This window comes from Myodes glareolus, chromosome 18 (assembly GCF_982192425.1).
Source record: "Myodes glareolus chromosome 18, mMyoGla1.1, whole genome shotgun sequence".
NCBI classification, from domain to species: domain Eukaryota; kingdom Metazoa; phylum Chordata; class Mammalia; order Rodentia; family Cricetidae; genus Myodes; species Myodes glareolus.
The window spans coordinates 35,907,838-35,927,337 of record NC_142043.1 but is presented as its reverse complement, the minus strand read 5'-3'; the positions used below and the strand labels follow the sequence as shown (position 1 = coordinate 35,927,337).

The following is a 19,500-nucleotide window of genomic DNA, read 5'->3' as shown; positions in this document are numbered from 1 at the left end:
GGTTAATGGACTCAGTGTGACTCCTAGCCTTTGGAGCTCCAGTCTAGCAGAAGATACATGACGAATTAGTGATGTGTAGGATAGTTTCAGAGTGTGTGAGGGGGCACCAACCTGACACAGGAGTCGAGGGCAGAAGACCTGAGACCAGAAGAGTATGGATTTTACTGGTGAAAATTGGGTGTTTTAGTTTCTGTTGCCATTGTAACAACTTACTGCAAACTCAGGGACTTAAAGTAACAGAAATTGTGTCTTATAGTTGTAGAGAGCAGAAGTGGGAAAAGTCAGGCAGGTGCCAACAGAGTACACTCCTAGGAGCATAGGGATAGATCAATTTCCTGGCCTTTTGTAGTTTCAGCAGTCTGTCTGTATTCCTTTGTGGTCCCCTCCTTCATCTTCAAAGTGTAGTATCTTCAAATTTCTTCCTTGAGCCTCTTCCTTCTGTTGCTGCACCACTTCCTCTCACTCTTAACACTATTATTTTTTTTCTTTCTTTTTTCTTTTTTTGTAAAACCCCTTTTGGTTATTCTGAGCATTCCAGGTAATCCAATATAACCTTCCCATCCCGTGCTTGTCTTAGTCCCGTTCACAAAGCCCCTTGCATCGAGAAGGTAACTGACTCTTGGGTTCTAGGTATTAGACCCTGGGCATCTTGAAGTCATTACGCTTTCCACCACGATGAGAAAAATCAAGAGCCCTGGAAAAGCCCTGTGGTGGAAGGGAGCATGAGCTGGTCCAGGAAGTAGATGAAGACCAATGTAAATGAAGTGCGTGGGTAGACAAACCATATCAAACCACAGGAAGCCGGGATGTTATATAAAGCCAAAGACTGTAGGGATTCAGGATCAGTTATAGGATTTTGGCTTTTTAGCGTCAGAACTGTAGGAAGCCACTAAAGAAGCAGTTCTCAACCTATGGGTCACGACCCCTTTGGTGGCCCAATGACCTTAGGCCACCAAAGGGGTCACTTATCAGACATCCTGCAGATTAGATATTTGCATTACGGTTCACAGCAATAGCAAAATTACAGTTATGAAGTAGTAACGAAAGTAATTTTATGGTTGGGGCTCACTACAACAGGAGGAGCTGTATTAGCGGATCGCAGATTAGGAAGGCTGAGAAGCACTGCAGTAAAAAGGGTTGCAGGTAGATTTAAAAGTAGTTAAGATTTAAAATGTACAGAGGTCATGTTTGCTACGTGAAGTGGGAAGAGTGTGTGAGGGGGCGGGTGGAGGAGCAGTTGTGAGAGACTAGATGAACTTAAAATCACACGCACACACAGATAGACGAGACACAGACACGGGGACACGGGAGCTACAGGACCATTGGGATTTTACAGGACTGTTTAGGATTTTACAAGTGGAGGCCCTGCTGGGATCGGGAACTAAGGGAACACTGAAAGATCAATAGAAAAGGGGCATTCTTGGCACTCTTGTCTCAAGGATGTCTCCGTGACCCTGTCTGCCTGTCTCTCTCTGTCTCTCTTTGTGTATGTCTTTAAATTTTCAGCCTAGTTCCTGTAGTGTATAGTGAGTAGAGCGCGGAATGGAACTGGTGGGTTTTTACAAGTGGAGGCCTCGGTGGGATGTCGGAAATTGGGGAGACATTGGGAGAGCACCCTCAGAAGGCTGGCCAGCAGTAAGCAAGTACGAGATTGATGGTGAGGGCAGATTGAAAATGGGTGCCAGTTATTTTGTGCAAGGATTGACTGTCAATTGGTAGTTCTTTTAGAAGCAGGGCACCAGAATTAAGCAAAGTTTTTTAAAATAGTAATATATACAAAAAGTAATATATACACAGAAGAGACATTTTATTGTATGGCCTGCGAAGATAAACCAGCATAAAGGTATTTTGACTTTGGGGTTTGAGTCTAGGGATTTGTTGTGGATCAGGAACCCCCGAAGGATCACTGTGAAATACCCCCAAGGATGCTGCGCCTCCACTCAGCAGAAAGTAGTTTAAGAGAGAAAAGCTACGCCCAAATTCCCTAAAAGATTGTTTAAGTGGGGCCCCTTCCGCAGTTCCAGAGTAGCAAGCCTGCTTCTCGGAGTTCCACTCTGCTCAACCTGAAGGTTGTAAATGTCTTAAATTAGTCAAACAGCCGTTGGCCAAAGCCCATCTAAATTATATTGATTATCACTAGCCTTTGCTTCTGCTGGTCTTTTGGCAGGAGTGACCTATTCTCTGAGTGCATGGACCAGCTTCTATCAGTAAAGGCTTTCAATTGTTCTGTGACAATTATGACATCCTTCATAAGGCAGGAATACCTTACAATCCCCAGGGACAGGCCATAGTGGAACGGGCTCGCGGAACTCTCAGACTATATTCAAAAAAAACAAAAAACAAAAAAGGGGAAGTATAGTAGTATAGTATGCCCCAGACATTTGGCATTCTTACATCAAGGATGACCCATGTCTCCATTTCTGTGTGTCTCTGTCTCTGTGTTTGTCTATATGTTTCTAAGTCTCAGCTTAGTTCCCAGCTCATGTATGGTCTTGTAGTGACACAGGAGCTACAGGACTGTCAGTTTTTACAGGAAGATGGAAGAATGAAGAGCAACTAACCAGCATCACATCTTCAGGAAACAAGAAAGGCTAAACTAACAATGGATACTAAAAGCAGAACATAGCTTAGTATAACTGAAGGTAGACTGAGTATTTGAAGATGGGGAATGCTACTTTTAGATAGTTTCTACTCTTTTTTTCTGGCTTTTGGACTGTGACTCCCATGCCCACAATCTCCCAGTGCCATCTCTGCTGCTCAGAGTTGAACTCGGTTTGGTGTGCTTGACCTGACCCCTGATTCTCTCCGTGGAGGGTCTTTCTACCTTAGATCTATTCTGGTCCTGCTAGCTCTTGATAATGTCAAGATCATCGTGTCTGCAGCATCCTGCTGCTTGCTCCTCTGGAGTGTTCTTCCTCAGCTCTTACACACCTCATGAAAGCAAAGGCGTTATTTAGATTATTTCCTGTTTTATGCCTAACACCTGGAATATTGCCTTGTGTTTAAAATAGGTGCAGAACGGTTTATCTCTAGAGTGGAGGAGAGGGACCGCAGGGGCAGTTCCTTTTACCCCTTGATCATCACTTGCAGAATAGTGAAGGTAGATCTGTAGTCTTTAAGCTTCCTTTTCAGCTTTAGAAGTCTTAAGTATTTCTTAGCATCTCCAGTAAATTGTCCCATGATTAAGTTTCATTTTTGTTGTGTTTGAGACAGGGACTCTCTATGTAGTCCTGACTTTTCTGGAGCTCGGCTGACCTCAAACTCACGGAGATCTGCCTGTCTCTGCCTCTTGAGTGCTGGGATTAAAGGTGTGTGACAGCACATCTGGTTTAGAATTATTTTTAATATTTAATTATTTGCTGTGGTGTATGTATAATACTTAGAATATTAATGCTTTAAGACTTTAAGATACAATTATAAAAAAAATTAAAAATTTATTATGCAAATAGTGTTCTGCCTTCATGTATGCCTGCATGCCAGCAGAGGGTACCAGATCTCATTATAGATGGTTGTGAGCCACCATGTGGTTGCTGAGCATTGAATTCAGGACCTTTGGAAGAGCAGCCAGTGCTCTTAACTTCTGAACCATCTTTCCATTTTCAAGATACAATTTTTTAAAAAAAGACTTTGAGATTCAATCAGTTCTGTGATATAATATGTGAAATCCCTCAAGTCACTGAGCCAGATAAAATTGTGTGACAAAATGAAAAAAAAAATGGGGTTAGGATCACAGTGCTGAATTCTCTCAGTTGCCCACGAGGAAGAACCTATAAGATTGCATGTGATTATAAATCAGCAGTTAACTACAGTAAACACGATACTTGCTTAGGGACCCCGGGAGGACCTCCTGATAGCGCCGACTGCAGGAAGGCTCCAGTGTGCATTCACAAGCAGTATAGTGGAAACTATAATCTTGGAACCTTTTATGTGTCGCACACACCTGAGGTTCACCAACCTCTCTGCCAGCCGAGGACCCGGCACCCTCAGATAGCCCACCTATACTCACAGCACCGGGACCCAAGGCAGGAAGTTCACACTGCTACCATACTGCTAATGAGTCATGGTTCTCACTCGAGAGTTTACCGTGCTCATTTTTCTCTTCTGACCCAGGATCCCATGTTCCATTACATTGTGACTTCGTCATGTCTTCTCTTTAGTCTCGTCATGTAGTCTCGTTAGTCTTTTCTGTCTGGAGCAGTTCTTGGCACTGGAGAGAGTGCTGGCTAGTTACTTTGTGACGTGTCCCCAGACTGTATGTGCCTGTTGTTTCTTTGCACGACTCCTTGACTCCTTGAGCTGCTGATCATTGTCATTGTGTGACAGATATGTCAGTGTCTCTGACCTTTACTTGTGGCCTAATGTGCTGTTTGCAGCTGTGTTGGTATTACCAGTTATTTGCTGTTGTGTTTGCACACACCCCTGGCCTAGCCACAGGGAAGAGAATTATAGCACCGTAGATGTTTCCTTTTACTCTTTTCTCTTTCTAAAACCGAATTCCTCAATTACTCCTATATGTTTGCCTATAATGTCATTATAAAATCTTTTTACATAATTACTGTATTTTTTTTTTCCAGTTTCAATAGTAATGGGAATTCCTACCGTGAAGAGAGAAGTTAAATCTTACCTCGTAGAAACCCTTCATTCCCTTATTGATAATCTGTATCCTGAAGAGAAGCTGGACTGCGTTATAGTTGTCTTCATTGGAGAGGTAATTTCCTGTTATATTTTTCACCGTATGTGATCTGAGAATTAAGCTGCTAATCAAATATTTGCATGTGCATTTGCATAAGCATTTAGACCAGCAGTTCTCAACCTATGGGCTGCGACCTCTTTGGGGAGGTTGCATATCAGATGTCCTGCGTATCAGCTATTGTGTTATAATTTAGAAGAGTAGCAAAGTTCCAGGTATGAAGTACAACAATATAATTTTATGGCTGGGTTCACTACACCATGAGGAACTGTATTAAAGCAGGTATTAGGAGCTACTTTGCAGTTCCCTATGCTGTCATAAGGAAGTGTGTTAGGGTGAGAACCACTGCCCAGAGGAAGTGTTGCCTTATTGGATTTTGGAATGGGAAGGGCTGGAGGTGCAGCTTAGTGGCAAAGCGTTTTTGTGCCACTGATGAGATCTAGGTCACTCTCCCTATAAGGGAAGACCTTTAGTGTGTCCTGCTAGTTCTGCCTCCCCCTCCCTATAAGTCCCACTGTTTCAGAGTTGTTTGTTTCTTTTCAATTGAATATGGTTTTAATGACAAAGTAAACACACACATGCTACTAAAATCAGTCATACAGTGAAACTTGCCTATTTTTCTTCATACAAATAAAATGTTGGTTTTTAAAAACTTAAATAATTCTTCCTATGGCTTGTATATCTATGTCTATGTCTATATCGACACACACACACACACACACGCACACACACACACAGACACACACATACATACACACACACCAGAGGGTCATTCTGTATATGTTATTGCATTATGAACATTTTTCTATGCCAAAAAAAGACTTTTTTTCTGTCTTCCAAATATTTCATCGTCTGGTTTCAGAATTATTTTTTTCAATTTCTGATGTATAGGTGAGTTTTTAGAGTTCCTGCAATGATCAGCAACAACATTAAGTATGTAAATAAAGTGCGTATCTGTATAGTGACTGACTTGACACTAATTTCTAAATCTGGCTCAGGACCCAAACACATTAAAATATTCAGATGTGACCAACATGCACTGGAGAAGTTGAGCCTCTTCCTCTCCTAGCAGTCTGTCAAAGAGCTCATTTCTTTTTTCCAGGTACTATTAAAATATTAAAAACTGGTTTTTATTGTCAACTTGACACAACCTTGAGTCGCCTGGGAAGAGGAAACCTCAAGGATTGCCTAGATGGTTTGCGGCCATATCTGTGACAGACCATCTTGAGTTGATAACTGATGTGGGATGGCCTAGTCCTCTGTGGGTGGCACCATCCCTATGCAAGTGGTTCTGGGTTTCATTAGAAAGCTTGACCATGAGCCAGAGAGCAGTGTGATTTCAGCTTCCGTTCCCGTTTGAGTTCTGACTTAACTTCCCTTGTTGATGGTCTGTGACCTCGAAGCATAAACCAAATAAACCCTCCTTTGAGCTTCTTTTGGTCAGTGTTTTATTGTTATTATAGCAATAGAAAAGCAAATAGAGCAATTTGATTTTCTAATCTGATGGGTAAAAAGTAACACATTGGTTTTTGCCAAAATAGCTCAGTTTAGAGACTGGTTGCAAAGTAATTCTTTGCTTTTATTTAAGTTGGGTTGCTTTACTGTATGGATTAAATGTAGGTTTGTGTAGATTCTGACCACTCGATTTATAATTGTTTTTCTATAAGCTTTGCTTATTTTTTATGCTTTGATTTGTAAGGAGCTTCCATATACGAGGGAAATCAACTCTTTGAAGTAGTTTGATTATTTGGTTATTTGTATTCTTTATGATTTTTTTTCTTGTCATTTATGTATGTCTGCCCCTGGAGATGGGCACTACTCCTTTGGAAAGCAGCTAAGCAGGACTATTTATATTGAAGGTGCACTTTTGAGTCAGCATGGTGCTTGTAAAAACCAATCTAGTACAAACATTTGCAATTTCAGAAATATATTTAAGCAGATAAACATGTATATAAAACTCCTCAGTGCGCATTACTGAAATAAGTAAGAAAAATTATATCTTGGTAAAACTCTTATAGCTAGCAGATGCATTGAGTCTCAGGATTATGTGGTGATGGCACTTTCTGCCAGGTACATTTTTACAAAGTTGGCATTTATATACAATGAGAATATTATTATTGTATAGTGTTAGCAGCGTTCCAATGTCTGATTAGCCCTCTTGGACGACAGTGTTTGCCTACCTATCTCCATAAAATTTTAGTGCTTTCCAGTCTGTCGTGAACAGAAGTGAAATGTTTCACTGGATTTAGCCACTAGGCAATTCAGAATCATTGCTGGGTGTGCTTGTGTCTCCATGGGTTAGTTAGAAGTGTTTCCGTCGGAGCCCATAAAGCATGGGTAACAGGTACATCTTCTGTGGTTTTGACCATAATTTATACAGGATAACTGGATAGCTTCAGATTCTTCCTCAATACCTGTTTCTGCTTGCCTACTTGATAAACATCATCCAGATGTCTAATGGGCAGTGTAGCTGTTTGAATAAGAATGACCTCCATGGCTCCTAGGTTTAAATGCGTAGTTGCCAGGGAGTGGCACTGTTTGAGAGGATTAAGAGGTGCGGCCTTGTTGGAAGAAGTGTGTCACTGGAGTTGGAGTTTGAGGTTTAGAAAGCCCATGCTGAGCCCAGAGTCTGTCTTTCTGCCTGTGGCTCAGAATGTAGTTCTCTACCATTGCTCCAAGGTAAGGCTGCAGGTCGCCCTGCTTTCTGCCATCATGATAATGGACTAAACCTCTGAACAATGGTAAGCAAGCCCCCAGTTAAATCCTTTCTCTTATAATAGCTGCCTTGCTCATGGTGTCTCTTCACAGCAAGAGAACAGTAATTAAGACAGGCAGCTCTCAGTTTGTCCAGATCTAAATTAGTCTAACCTCCGAAGCTGCTGCTGCTCTTCCAGGTATCCCATATGCTCATGGGAGTTCTCTGTGTGCAGTGCTAATTGCCCCGTGCCCAGTATGTTGTACAGATCTGTGTGTTCTCTGTTCTGTGTGTATTACTCCGTTTGAACACTGCCTCTTCCTTTCTACTCCCTTCTTCCTCCATCCCAGCTGATCACCTTCTGGGAAGCTATCTCGTGATTTCCCATTTAAATTAATGACAGCACTAACAGGCAAATATGAAAAATATATGTTCATATGTACACACACACACGTGTGTGTGTGTCTATATTTTTAAGCAAATCAGGAATTTCTGTGAAGACATGCATTATCTTTAGTTTAAATATGTGAGGAGAGATTAAGAATGAAAAAAGTGCTTGAGATGCTGGGCATGTTGGAGTGTGCCTGTAAACCCGGGCCTCAGAAGACTGAGGCAGGAGGATTGCTGGGAGTTCAAAGCCAGCCAAGGCTAAATAATATTGTTTGTAAGTCAAAGCAGAGTACTAGAGCATGGGAAACTCATGTAGGTCACTGAGGGCTGTGGTCTTTTCCCTTGTCACTTTTTGTTCTTTGTATTTTTATTTACTTTCTTTTTAAAATTTAAAGCATTTATTCATTTTATTTTTTTAAATCATTTTTATTTTTGAGATTATAATTAGATAATTTCCTCCTTCCAGTGCCTGCCCCCATTATACCCTTCCTTGTTCGCTTTCAAATTCATGTACTTTTTCACTAGCTGTTGTTATATGCACATGTGTGTGTGTGTAAATGTATAAATACAACCTGCTCAGTCTGTATGTTCCTTGTATGTATGTTTTAGGGCTGGCTGACCGTTTGGTATTGGATACCACATTGTGTGCTCTTCCCTGGGGAAGACTATTTTCTCCTGCTCTTGGCATTCCTTAGTGGCTGGTAGTTAGTGTAAGGTTGAGGCTGTGTGGTCTTTCCTCCCATCCTCTCTGGCATGTCTGTTGTTGTCTTTGTGTTTGGCTCATGTTTAGGTAGCCACGCTGATGGGCCTTTCTCTTTGAGTGTAGTTTTTGACATACCTAGGAGACAGGATCTCACGGTCTACTCCCTGAGGCTCAGGCGCAGGAGCTGTATTGTAGATGGGCTGGGCTCCACAATGCTGTGTGGTTGTGGTTTTCTGTAATGGTCTCCTTTTGTTACAAAGAGAAGTTTCTTTGATGAGAGGTGAGGACTATATACTTCCTTGGCTAGACTCTAGAGGAAGATCAAAATATTTTTATGTGTATCGATATTTTGCCTGCGTCTATGTCTAGGTGCCATAGACAAAGCGTGCCTGCTTTCAGTGGAAGCCAGAAGAGGAAGTTGGATCCCCTAGGACTGGTGTTAACAGGCAGTTGTAAGCTGCCGTGCAGGTGCTGAGATTTGAACCTGGGTCCTCTGGAAGAGCAGCCAGGGCTTTTAACCACTGATCCATCTCTCCAGTCCCCATTTTCTTTAAAGAACTAAAAGAAGCCTATCTTTGGGAGAGTAATCATTAGCTATTGCCTTTGTTCTTTGTTCCTCTCTGAGTATCTCACCTCCTGAGTCCTTTAGGCATATGATAAAACATTTACAGCATACTGGAGATGTGGCTGAATGCTGGCACCTCATTTAGAGTTCACTGGCACTCAGCTCAGAACTTCAGGAGGGCTTGAGGGGAACAGATTCCAGTTGCTCTGGAGGATTCTTTGTGTGACCCAAGTATTGTTGGTACTTTTTTAGTTTTTTTTTTAAACTTAGTGTTTAATTATAGCATTTAGAGTATAATGATCTTTTGGTAACGATATGCCTCATATTACTTTATGTATTTTTTTGCTCTTATTCTATATACTAACACACACACCACACATATATGTATGTATGTATGTATATATATATATATATACACACACACACACATACTAATTCTTGTATTTTTATCACTCAAGATTATTTTGGTCAAGTATTTCCTCATAGTGTACCCTGGGTTTTAGCAAACTGTTTTTCATGCCTGTATTTGGGGCATCCCCCAGCTATAAACCCTGGTGGAATGAAGTGTCTACACCTTGCTATGAAAACTAAAAGTGCCAGCCGTTTGCTTTATGGTTTACTGTTCTCATGCTGTACTTTGCAAAGGAGCCTCTTTATTTTCAGCTGCCAGAAAACCCAAAGGAAGTAACAGGGAAATCTAGCAAGACATCTGGACAGAGGATCTGTTCATATTAGTGAGATGGCTCAGCAGGTGAAGGTGCTTGCCGCCAACTCTGGTGACCTGATTCAGTCCCCAAAACCGTCATGGTGCACAGAGAGATTCCTGCTAGCCATCCTCTGACTTCCACAAGAACGCCATTGTACCCTCCTTTGCTCCAAGTAAATACATATTTAAATCAGATATAAGGGAGGCCAGCCCTCATGTTACAAGGATCAGATAGTCATTCCGATGACAGACTGTGACGTAGATGGCCTTGTCTTGTGGCAATTTAGTCCTTGCTCTGTGATTCCTCACTTCATCTTCTTATTCTGGGTTCCTCCACCCAACCACAGCCCCATGCATTCATCCAAGCCATCTTTCAGTAAACCGTTTTTTCTAGCTGTTCCTGCAGAATCTCTTTCTGCTGGCTGCAGCTAAGATCCTATGTCCTATGTGATGGGGGGGGGTGTCTTTTTTTTTTTTAAAAAAGACAAAAATCTTAAATTTTATAGACTGCCACCAAACAGAGCAGGCAGTCGGTGGGGTTACAGGGCTATGTTGATGGGTGGGTGGGAGAGAGTGCATAGGTTCTTTAGGCAGTGTCAGGTAGGATGCAGTCGGAATAACTGACAAGCGGTGATGTTGGTGATAACTGTAATGATTGCCAGGGCTTTGGAAAGAGCCTTAGGTAGCGTGTCACCCTGTCCGTCCACATTTGTGATTTGCCTGGAAACATTCAGATCCCTCCCTTTAATCTTTAAGGTCCCAACTGTAGAATTTGATGTTTTACAATCCCAGAGCCAGTTTAGCATGTTGTGTGTAGAGAGCACACAACACAGTCAGCATGAAGTACTGAGTGAAGAGTGATGGAGGAGGGTTATCTGTCTATTGTGTTATTTTCATTGGTCAATAAAGAGACTGCCTTGGCCCCTTGATAGGACAGAAAATTAGGTAGTCGGAGTAAAGAGAACAGAATGCTGGGAAGAGGGCTATGAGGCAGAAGCCATGGAGCCAGCCACCAGGTCAGGCATGCTGAATCTTTTCCGGTAAGCCACCACCTCGTGGTGCTACACAGATTATTAGAAATGGGTTAATATCAAGATATGAGAGTTAGTCAGTAACTAACTCTCTAGAGATAATGGACCAGGCAGTGCTTAAATGAATACAGCGTATGTGTTATTATTTCTGGGGCTAAGCTAGCCGTGCAGGAGCCGGGTGAGGCGAAAAGCAGGCCTGCCCGCAGCTCTTCACTACAGAAGAGAACTCCTGTTCCATGGTTTTCACAGACGTCACGGGAGACAGTTTGCTTCTGTTTAGTCTTTTGACGGTTGTACACAGTCCGTGGTTTACATAAGGGTGTGTGCCTTTGTGCCATCTGTAAACCCTTTGACATAAATTGTTTTAACAGTGCCAGCAGTCAGCCTGTTGGCAGGAACTGACAAATCGGATCAATTTATAAGTGAGAGTTGGCCGAGTTACTGTGGCGTATTTAGTTGGCATATGCCAGGCTTTTCTACTGTAAAGATGTTCTTCTTTATGTGTTCGGTCGTTGTCTTGTGGTAGGAAAGACTTTTAAGATCAGGGAAAGGACCTGTTTCTCATCAGAACGTCAGTGCTGACTCAGTACCCCATGGCTCCCTGCAGAAATGACTGCTGTGTGTGTTTTAGTTCCGTCATCTTTCTGTTTGTTACTTGGAGTTGCTTATACTCAGTTGTAGATAACAACCTTCTCTGGTTAGTCAAGTCGTGCATGCGTCCTGTTTGTGACCATTGGGCTGTTCCACCTGCTGTGCCCTAGCTGTTTCCCTTCACTTTGTTGCATCAGAATAGTTTTAAGCTAATCGTGTGTTTTCCTGGCCCTGAATTTTTGAACACTTTTTGAAGGAACCTGCTTCTTTGTATTCAAGGTGGGTTTCAGAAATCAGAATCTGGGGCCTTGGGGATGGCTCATTCAGTATACTGTATACCTTATGAACATGAGGACCTGAGTTCATGACCCTAGAACCCACATAAAAATGCCAGGTGTGGTGGTACACACTTGGAATCATAGCAATAGGGAGGCAGAGACAGGGGATCCCTGGGATTTGCTGGCCAGCCAGTCTCACCTAATTTGTGAGCTTCAGGGTAGTGAGAGAATCTCTCTCACAGGAGGTGGGTAAGCCGTATTTCTGAGGATGATGCAGCCTTGTCTTCTGTTCCCACGTGCACACAAAGGTACCCAGATAAACCCAGATCTAGAGGAGCACACATGCACACACACTATCAAGCTCTTGATTTGGCATGTGCTCATTAGCTGAGAGACCGTTTTTTCTCACCCTTACAGTGTAGATCCTCCCATTTCTGTATAGTTTTATGGTCCTCTATGGGTATATTAAGTCATACATCTAGCCTGTGTTTTTAATGGTATTGCTGGCTCTAGTCTCATAGGGTCCACTCTAGCCTTTCCTCATTACTCAGTAATTAAACCTTTTCTCCACAGTGAAGAACCTGGTTGTCAGGATTCACAAGTCTACTTAGTTTTCAAAGTTAAATGAGCATAAAGCTGATCTCTAGACTAGCACATGCTCAGAACGAGCGTGCCTGATTTGTCCTCTGTTTTGTTTCTCTAGCCTCATGGTATCCAGAGTGCTGTTTTCCAGAGGTGATTAGCTTAGTTTTCTCCATCCTTGTCCACTTTGGTGTGCTTATATTCTTCATTCTTCAGTGTGAATATAGGACAACGATCTCTTCTGCCATTGTAGTTTAGCTGGATATAGAAACTTTGAGTTACCCCTCCCTTCCCCCTACCCTCCTTTCTTCTTGTATTCTTGGGTACTAGTGCTGAAGTTACCTAGACACTCTTTCATATTTCTCATTCTTTGGTGTATGAAACCCATATTTTACCTGGTTGTTCAATTTATTCTTTTTCTATTCTTAAAGCCCAGTAATTCAGCTGTAATGTAAGTTTCAGTTTCAGGCCTTATAGGCCATATTTCCCTGGCACAGAGTATGTTCTTTTGGCCTATGGAGCTAAGTCTTTAATGTCATAAAGTATGTTAAATTTTTTCTTGTGAAAAATTCATGACATAAAGTTGAAAAATCTTTACACAAAGTACCTGCATACTTACCACTTAGACTCTTCCATTTGAGTTTAGTATGTTTGTTTGTCACATTTCACTTCATCTACCCCATCCTTTATCATTAACCCATTTCATAAAAATGTACATTTTGTGATGGGTTTGCCAGATCTTTCCCCTATTTCATAGAATTTTTTTTAAAAAAATTTGGTTAGAAGTTCTTTAATATAGAAAATGGATACCATTCTTGTCAAATTTGTGTTTGAATATTTTTTCCCATTCTGAATAATGTCTGTCCATTTTCTTCATACTGCCATGGTGGGCAGATTTCTTCCATGGTGACTGCATTCTGTGAGCTAGCGAACCCTTGCATATATGGCAAAGACTCCTCCTGCACACTGTCATGCTTTTAACTTGTGCATTCTGATTGTGTCCCATCTTGAGCTAACTTTCATTAAGGTATGAGGTAGTGTGAAAGGGTCCTGTTGTCAGGTACTCATTAGTGCAATTCTCTGTGCTGAGAAAGCACTTTGGCTTCTCTGGTAGATTTATTGAAAACACAGTGACTGTAAGTGTGGGTCTTTTTCCCCCTGGGTTTTTTTCATTATCTGGATTGGAGCTAAGTCTCATGCTGGAGCTCCACCACTTCTTATAAATCTGCATGAATTATTGACGACCCATCAAGTCTAGTCCTGCAGTTTTTTTTTTCAAGATTGCTTCAGATGTTGTAGGCTCTGTGTTTCCAAACACCTTAATAATTGTTTCAGTCGCTTCTGATGCTGAATCTTGCTTCCTAGTGGCAGTGGCTTCAGCTAAGTGTGGTTTTCTTCATTCTTTTCCTTAATAGTCAAGTCATTGCTTGAGAGTTTCTTTTGCTTCCCCTCTTCCTCCATTTCCCTCTCTCTGTTCTCTCTCCTCTCTCAATTATTTTATTGATTCTACTCATTTCTTCCCCCTTTTTTTCTTATTTTGTGTTTTGCTTCCATTTTTATGAGTCATTGAAGGGTACTAGATTTTAGGCTATACTGGCTGAGGGGGAGAGTGAAGGGATAGAGATGTGTCCTAGATCAATTATATTATTTTAATTTATTATTTTACATAAACAGATTTACCAACTTCTCTTTAAGCCATAGAGCCTGCTGCAGACTCAGTTAGTCTCTGTAGTTCTTTATGTCACCTCTGATTATCGAAACAAAGTCAGATCCCCTATTGAGCCTGAGAATTTCAGTTGTTAATATTTCAGAACGAAGCCTGTGGGTCTCGTGTGGTGTTGCTGATCATGGTGTGTGATTTCCAGGAAGGAACGTGGGAAAGCTTGTTAATTCTCTTAACCACCCCAGAGCTTTCTAAGCTTCTCTGATAGACGCCTGAGTGTGCTTTCAGCTCAGGGTTAGTTACCTGTGCGTCTTTCACCTCTTCTCCCCCTGAAACACCTCAGGAGCACTCCAGACTGTGGCCCTCACTGTGGTTACATTTTCTCAACTCTCATTTCTCTTGTTGAACAAGGATTTATTAAAATACCGTGTTGAAGCAGGTACCGGGGATAACGATAGATCACCCCCTGAACTGGGATTTTTACAAGAATATTTCTGTATCGTTGGTTCACTCTTTTTTGGTTTACAAAATCAATCAATCACATTAATTAATAAATTAATTATTAATAATCAATAATATACATATTATAAATATCAACATATTAATAGATTTATTACAAACATTGATAAATAATAATTAATTTACATAATAAATTAATTACATTAATTTTTTGGATTAATGGAAACATTAAGTAGATGTTTATATTGCTGAATGGTCCAGTAACACTCTCCAGTTTGCTCTGCTGGTTACTCTCCTGGCTGTGCTTTTCCATCCCAGCTCCATTTCTCTGTCTTCCCCCGTTTCCTCGCTTCTGAGATCTCCTGGGTCTTTGAGCTCTGTCAGTCTGGAAGATGTAGAAGAAACGGACCCTGTGACTCTGTTCTTTCTCTGTGGCATTCATATCTACACGTCTCTTAGTATTACTTTTCTACTTTTTGTGTTTTAAAGATGAATGTTGGTTGGGGATTTTTCTTTTGGTAATATAAACAATTCAAAGCTGTAAGCTTCTCTTTAAGTACCACTTTGGCTATAACCAAGTACCTTTCTTTTTTCAAGGTTAAAGATTGTGTGTGTGTGTGTGTGTGTGTGTGTGTGTGTGTGTGTGTGCCAGAGAGAGAGAGAGAGAGAGAGAGAGAGAGAGAGCATTATGAATGACAATGTGCATATATGTGTGGTGTCTGTGGAGCTGAAGTTCCAGGTGGTTGTTGTGAGCTGTCTGCCGTGGGTGCTAGGGACCAAACTGAGGTCCTCTGCAAGAGCAGTCAGTGAGTGCTCTTTAACCGCTGAGGTATCTCCCTAGCTCCTTTATATCCATTCCTTTTGACATGCCCTTTAATTTTTTTCATTCAGATCAAAATACTTTCTAAGTCCCTGTGTAATTTTTTACTTGACCCATGTGTTATATAGAAATGTATTTTTTAGCATTCTTACCTATTTGATAATTTCCCACTATTCCCGCTGTTAACTGATCTCCTTTTCAACCCCTGGTAGTCAAATAGCATAGTATGTCTGGTGTCTGACCCTCCCAACCTTATCAGCACCTGTTGGTTGGCTACCCTGTCCTGTGTGTGCCTAGGGAAAATGGATTCTGTGCTTAAGTGACGTATTTTTATATAGACGTTTAATAGGCTAAGTTGGTAAAATTACTAGAGTTTAGGGTTAATGTCCCACCCAGCTCCAGAGTCCCAGTGGGCTAGCCTCAGCCACATATCCAGGTGATCATTGATGAGAACAGGAAGAACTTTGCTCAGTCAACATGGCCGTGTGGAGCAGAACAATTGAAGGGTTCAGAACCCCAAGTCTGTCCCCCTGGGGACCGACAGAACTCGGAGATTTGGTAGAGAAGAGAAACAAATGAGGCGGAGTTTTTACTCGACAACAGGAAATCTGGTTCAGGCTGGTGGTCTTTGAGATCTTTGTCTCAGTTCTGATTTTGCAAGGCACTACAGAGAAACTCATCTCCCTCATCATTTGAGGGGGCAGTCTGGTTTCTGGGGGGTGATTGCTCCTGCTCTGTGGTGTAGCCCCAGCATCAGAGGTAACTGCTTCCCTGTGAGGGGTGATTTGCCTTGCTGTTAAGGGAAGTTTCAGTTCACTCATAAAGATACTTGTTGATCAGTTCTGTTGCCTCTGGTGTCAAATGTGACTGCTAAGAGCATGAATCAGGAGGAAAGATAGAGTGGCAAAATGGAGCCTGCATGGGGGTGGATGGGGAGGGAGGCCAGTGGCTGGAGCGTCCCCAGTTTTCCTGAGTGCTTTCTATCTGTGCTGATCTAGTTGGCTCTTGTTCTGTTCTGGATTCTAAATTGTGCATGACCTACCATACTGGGGCATCAGTAGTATCTTGGCCTGCCGCTTTCCAGCAGCTAAACCCTTTTTTAGTTATAAATCATAAACATGGTTATTGAGAAAATGTATTTATTTCCTTTCCTCAAGAGTTTGTTCACGATTCAACAGGTATTTTCTGAAGAGGTGATAAGTGAAAGGTTCATCAGTGAAGGAAATAACACCTTCCTACTGAGATGTCTAGAGACGATGGCGCAGCTCACTCGTGGAGCTTGGCATACGCTTATGAGCACCATGAAAGATGAATAGGGCAGGGAGGGGAAGAAAGGGAGATAATACATGGCTGCTGTGAAGCAGGCTTATTGGAGCAGTGAGGTCATTTGGGCAAAGGCCTGAATCATGCGCCGTCGAACAATATGAGCAAGGGCCCAAGACCGCAGCGTTGCTGAGATGTTTGAGGAAACAGTTTCAGGAGGGCCGTGAGTGGCTAGACTTCAGCAGAAGGGGTGGCCCAGGAAGAATAGGATGGAAGAGCACAGAGGACTCCAGATCTTCATGGGCTCTGCTTTTGCTTTAAGTCAAGAGAGCTGGCATTTTTTTTTTTTAAATAGACAAAGGTAAAGATTTTCCGTTTTGTGAGTCATGTGGTCTGTGTTAAAACTGCTAAACTTGCCATCTTTAGCCTGCAAGTAGCCATAAGTCATCCATACATGAAGGGATGAGGTCATGTTCCAATAAAGCTTGACTCAGGCTGGGAGTTAGTCTTGCTGAATGTTGCTCCCTCATGGGAATCCCCTTGAGAATTTTAAGAAGAGATAACATCTGATAGGTAAAAATACCTGTTAAGAAAAAAAAGTATGTGTATGTAATTCTGTCTGCACATATGTCTGTGAGCCGTGTGTGTGCCTGGTGTCCTCCAAGGCCAAAGGATCTCCTATTACTGGGGTTACAGACGGTTCTGAGCTACCATGTTGGTGCTAGAAATAAAAGCCAGGTCCTTTAGCACAGTCAGTACTCTTAAGTGCTGCACCATCTTTCCTGCCCGACACTTGACACTTTTAAAAGACATTTTTAAAGCTTCTCATTTTGAAAGAATTTTACAGTTAAAGAAAGGTTTTAAAGAATTACAGGGTGAGCCAGGCAGTAGTGGCCTTTAGTCCCAGCACTCAGGAGGCTGAGGCAGGCGGGTCTCTGTGAGTTCAAGGCCATCCTGGTCTACAAAGTGAGTTCAAAGGTAGGCAAAGCTACACAGAGAAACCTGTAGTCTCAGAATCCCCGCCCCCCAAAAAAGCCCCCACTATAATGCTGCAATTTAAGTAGCTACAATAGTTACTAAGATTAAGAAATTAACAAAATGTAATATTCTTTAAACACACACACACACACACACACACACACACACACACACACACACGGTTTCTCTGTGTAGCCCTGGAACTCAGGGCTGTACACCAGGCTGGCCTCAAACTCAGACATCCGCCTGCCTCTGCCTCCCAGAGTTCTGGGATTAAAGGTGTGTGCCATCATGTCCAGCCGTACTTTAAAAATCACCCCCCCTCACTGTTCCCTTCTCTCTGTGTGTGTTTTAGTGTGTGTTTTCATTCTATATCCACACAGAGGTCAGAGCACAGCCAGATACTTGGTAGTCACTTGCGTGGCGCTTTTACCCATGGAACCATCCTGGGGGCTCAATACTTTTTTTCTTTCTTTTCTTCTTGTTTTTTTTTTTTTTTTTTTTTTTTTTTTTTTTTTTTTTTTTTTTTGTGGTGAGTTCTCACTATGCAGACTCACTAGGCTTGAACTCACAGAGTCTCTCACCTGTCTCTGTTTCCCTGATGGGATTAAAGGCATGTGCCACCATGCCCAGTCTACTGGCCCCAGTACTCTCTGTGGATTCATTTGGATTTCATGTTGCTACTGCTACGGTTCTCTGTTTCCACATATGTTGTTGCATCCCAGGTTGCATCCAGTCGTCCTGAATCTGCGGTTTCTTCTCTCTATGATAGCTCCTCAGGAATTTGGATTATTTTTATGAGTTCTGGTCTCCTGTGTGATAGTGTCTCAGCTTGAATCTCTCTGATGTGTTCTTATGATTGCACCATGGTTGCCTTGGTGAGAATGTCATACTTGCCTTTTGAAAGGCTCTTAGTGGCAGCTTTGGTCAGGACAAAACCCTTGTCATGATCCAGGTGAGTTTTAGACTAGGCTGTTCCAAGAGGCCCCAGATGTGGTCAGTTTAGGAACAGAGTTGAACCTAGTGAGTGCTGGGGAGTGTGTGGGATGTCTTCTGTTCACTGGAGGAGATAGAAAGGCTAGGACAGACGGACTTGAAATGAAGAAACAGTCTCTTTTCCTTTTGTCTAGCCTTTTAACTTCCTCTTTCTGACACATTATGTTACAGCACTTGACCATTTTAGAAACTAGTAAAGCTCTCAAAAATACTATGGCCTGTGTTTGTCTTTATTTAAAGTAAAAAAAAAAAATCAAACATTATGTGGGCAATAATACTCTTGTCTCAGATCCAAGGAAATAAGATTTCTCGTAAACTCTCAGCTCCAGTTGTGAACACATTGTCTGTCCTTGTTTTTTTTTTTGCTGAATAATTCCAGATACATAGTATCTTTCTGGAATTCTCATTGGTTCTTTAATATGTAAAATAACATCTGTTTCTGGCCACCGCGGAGTTCCTGACATAAGCAGCTAGAAAGCTAGGGAAATATCTGAATGGATGTTCTGAGACGCTGGACAGTAGACTACACAGGGTAGGGCTGTCCTGGGCACGGAAATAAATGTCATCGAGCCCCAGCTTCCTACCTGGTGACACGTTCTGCGTCATAGCGCAGAAGGGAGAAGACCAAACTGAGCTGTTGGAAAGAATCTCAGATGAGGGTTCTGAAAGGAGGACATTGACACAGAAATAACCACTTGTGGCCTTTGCCAAGTCAAGACGCACAGGCACGGCATGGAGGAAATACCTAAGGCTAGGAGACGAGTCCAAGCTGAACAGTCAAGAGCCGAGCTTACCAGCCACAGTGGCTGACCTGAGCAATTGCTTGCCCCCTTCAGATCTGTTTATGCTGTTTATGCATATATGTGGGACATAAATACTTTTCCGTCTTAGATAGTGGGCTTTTTTGAGACAGGTTCTCTTTGTGTAACCCTGGCAGCCTACACACTGTAGAGCAGGGTGGCCTCCAACTCAGAGATCTTCTTGCCTCTGCCTCAGTGATAGTTCATTCCAGCCTATGTTGTTTACTAAAGTAGAGATAGGTCCTAGTCTTTCCTGGCCTCCAAGATGGCCTGGAGCATCTTTTAAATCT

General features: G+C 42.1%; 1 protein-coding gene across 3 annotated transcripts in view; it reads left to right on the top strand.

The window, feature by feature from the left end:
- Mgat4a (alpha-1,3-mannosyl-glycoprotein 4-beta-N-acetylglucosaminyltransferase A) overlaps positions 1-19,500 on the top strand; it is a 138,977-nt gene that overhangs the window by 89,061 nt on the left and 30,416 nt on the right. For all 3 annotated transcript variants that reach the window (XM_085679532.2, XM_085679533.2, XM_085679531.2), the window contains exon 5: positions 4,575-4,708. In XM_085679532.2, the coding sequence (XP_085535658.1) occupies positions 4,575-4,708 (134 nt within the window). The remainder of the gene's footprint in view (positions 1-4,574; positions 4,709-19,500) is intronic.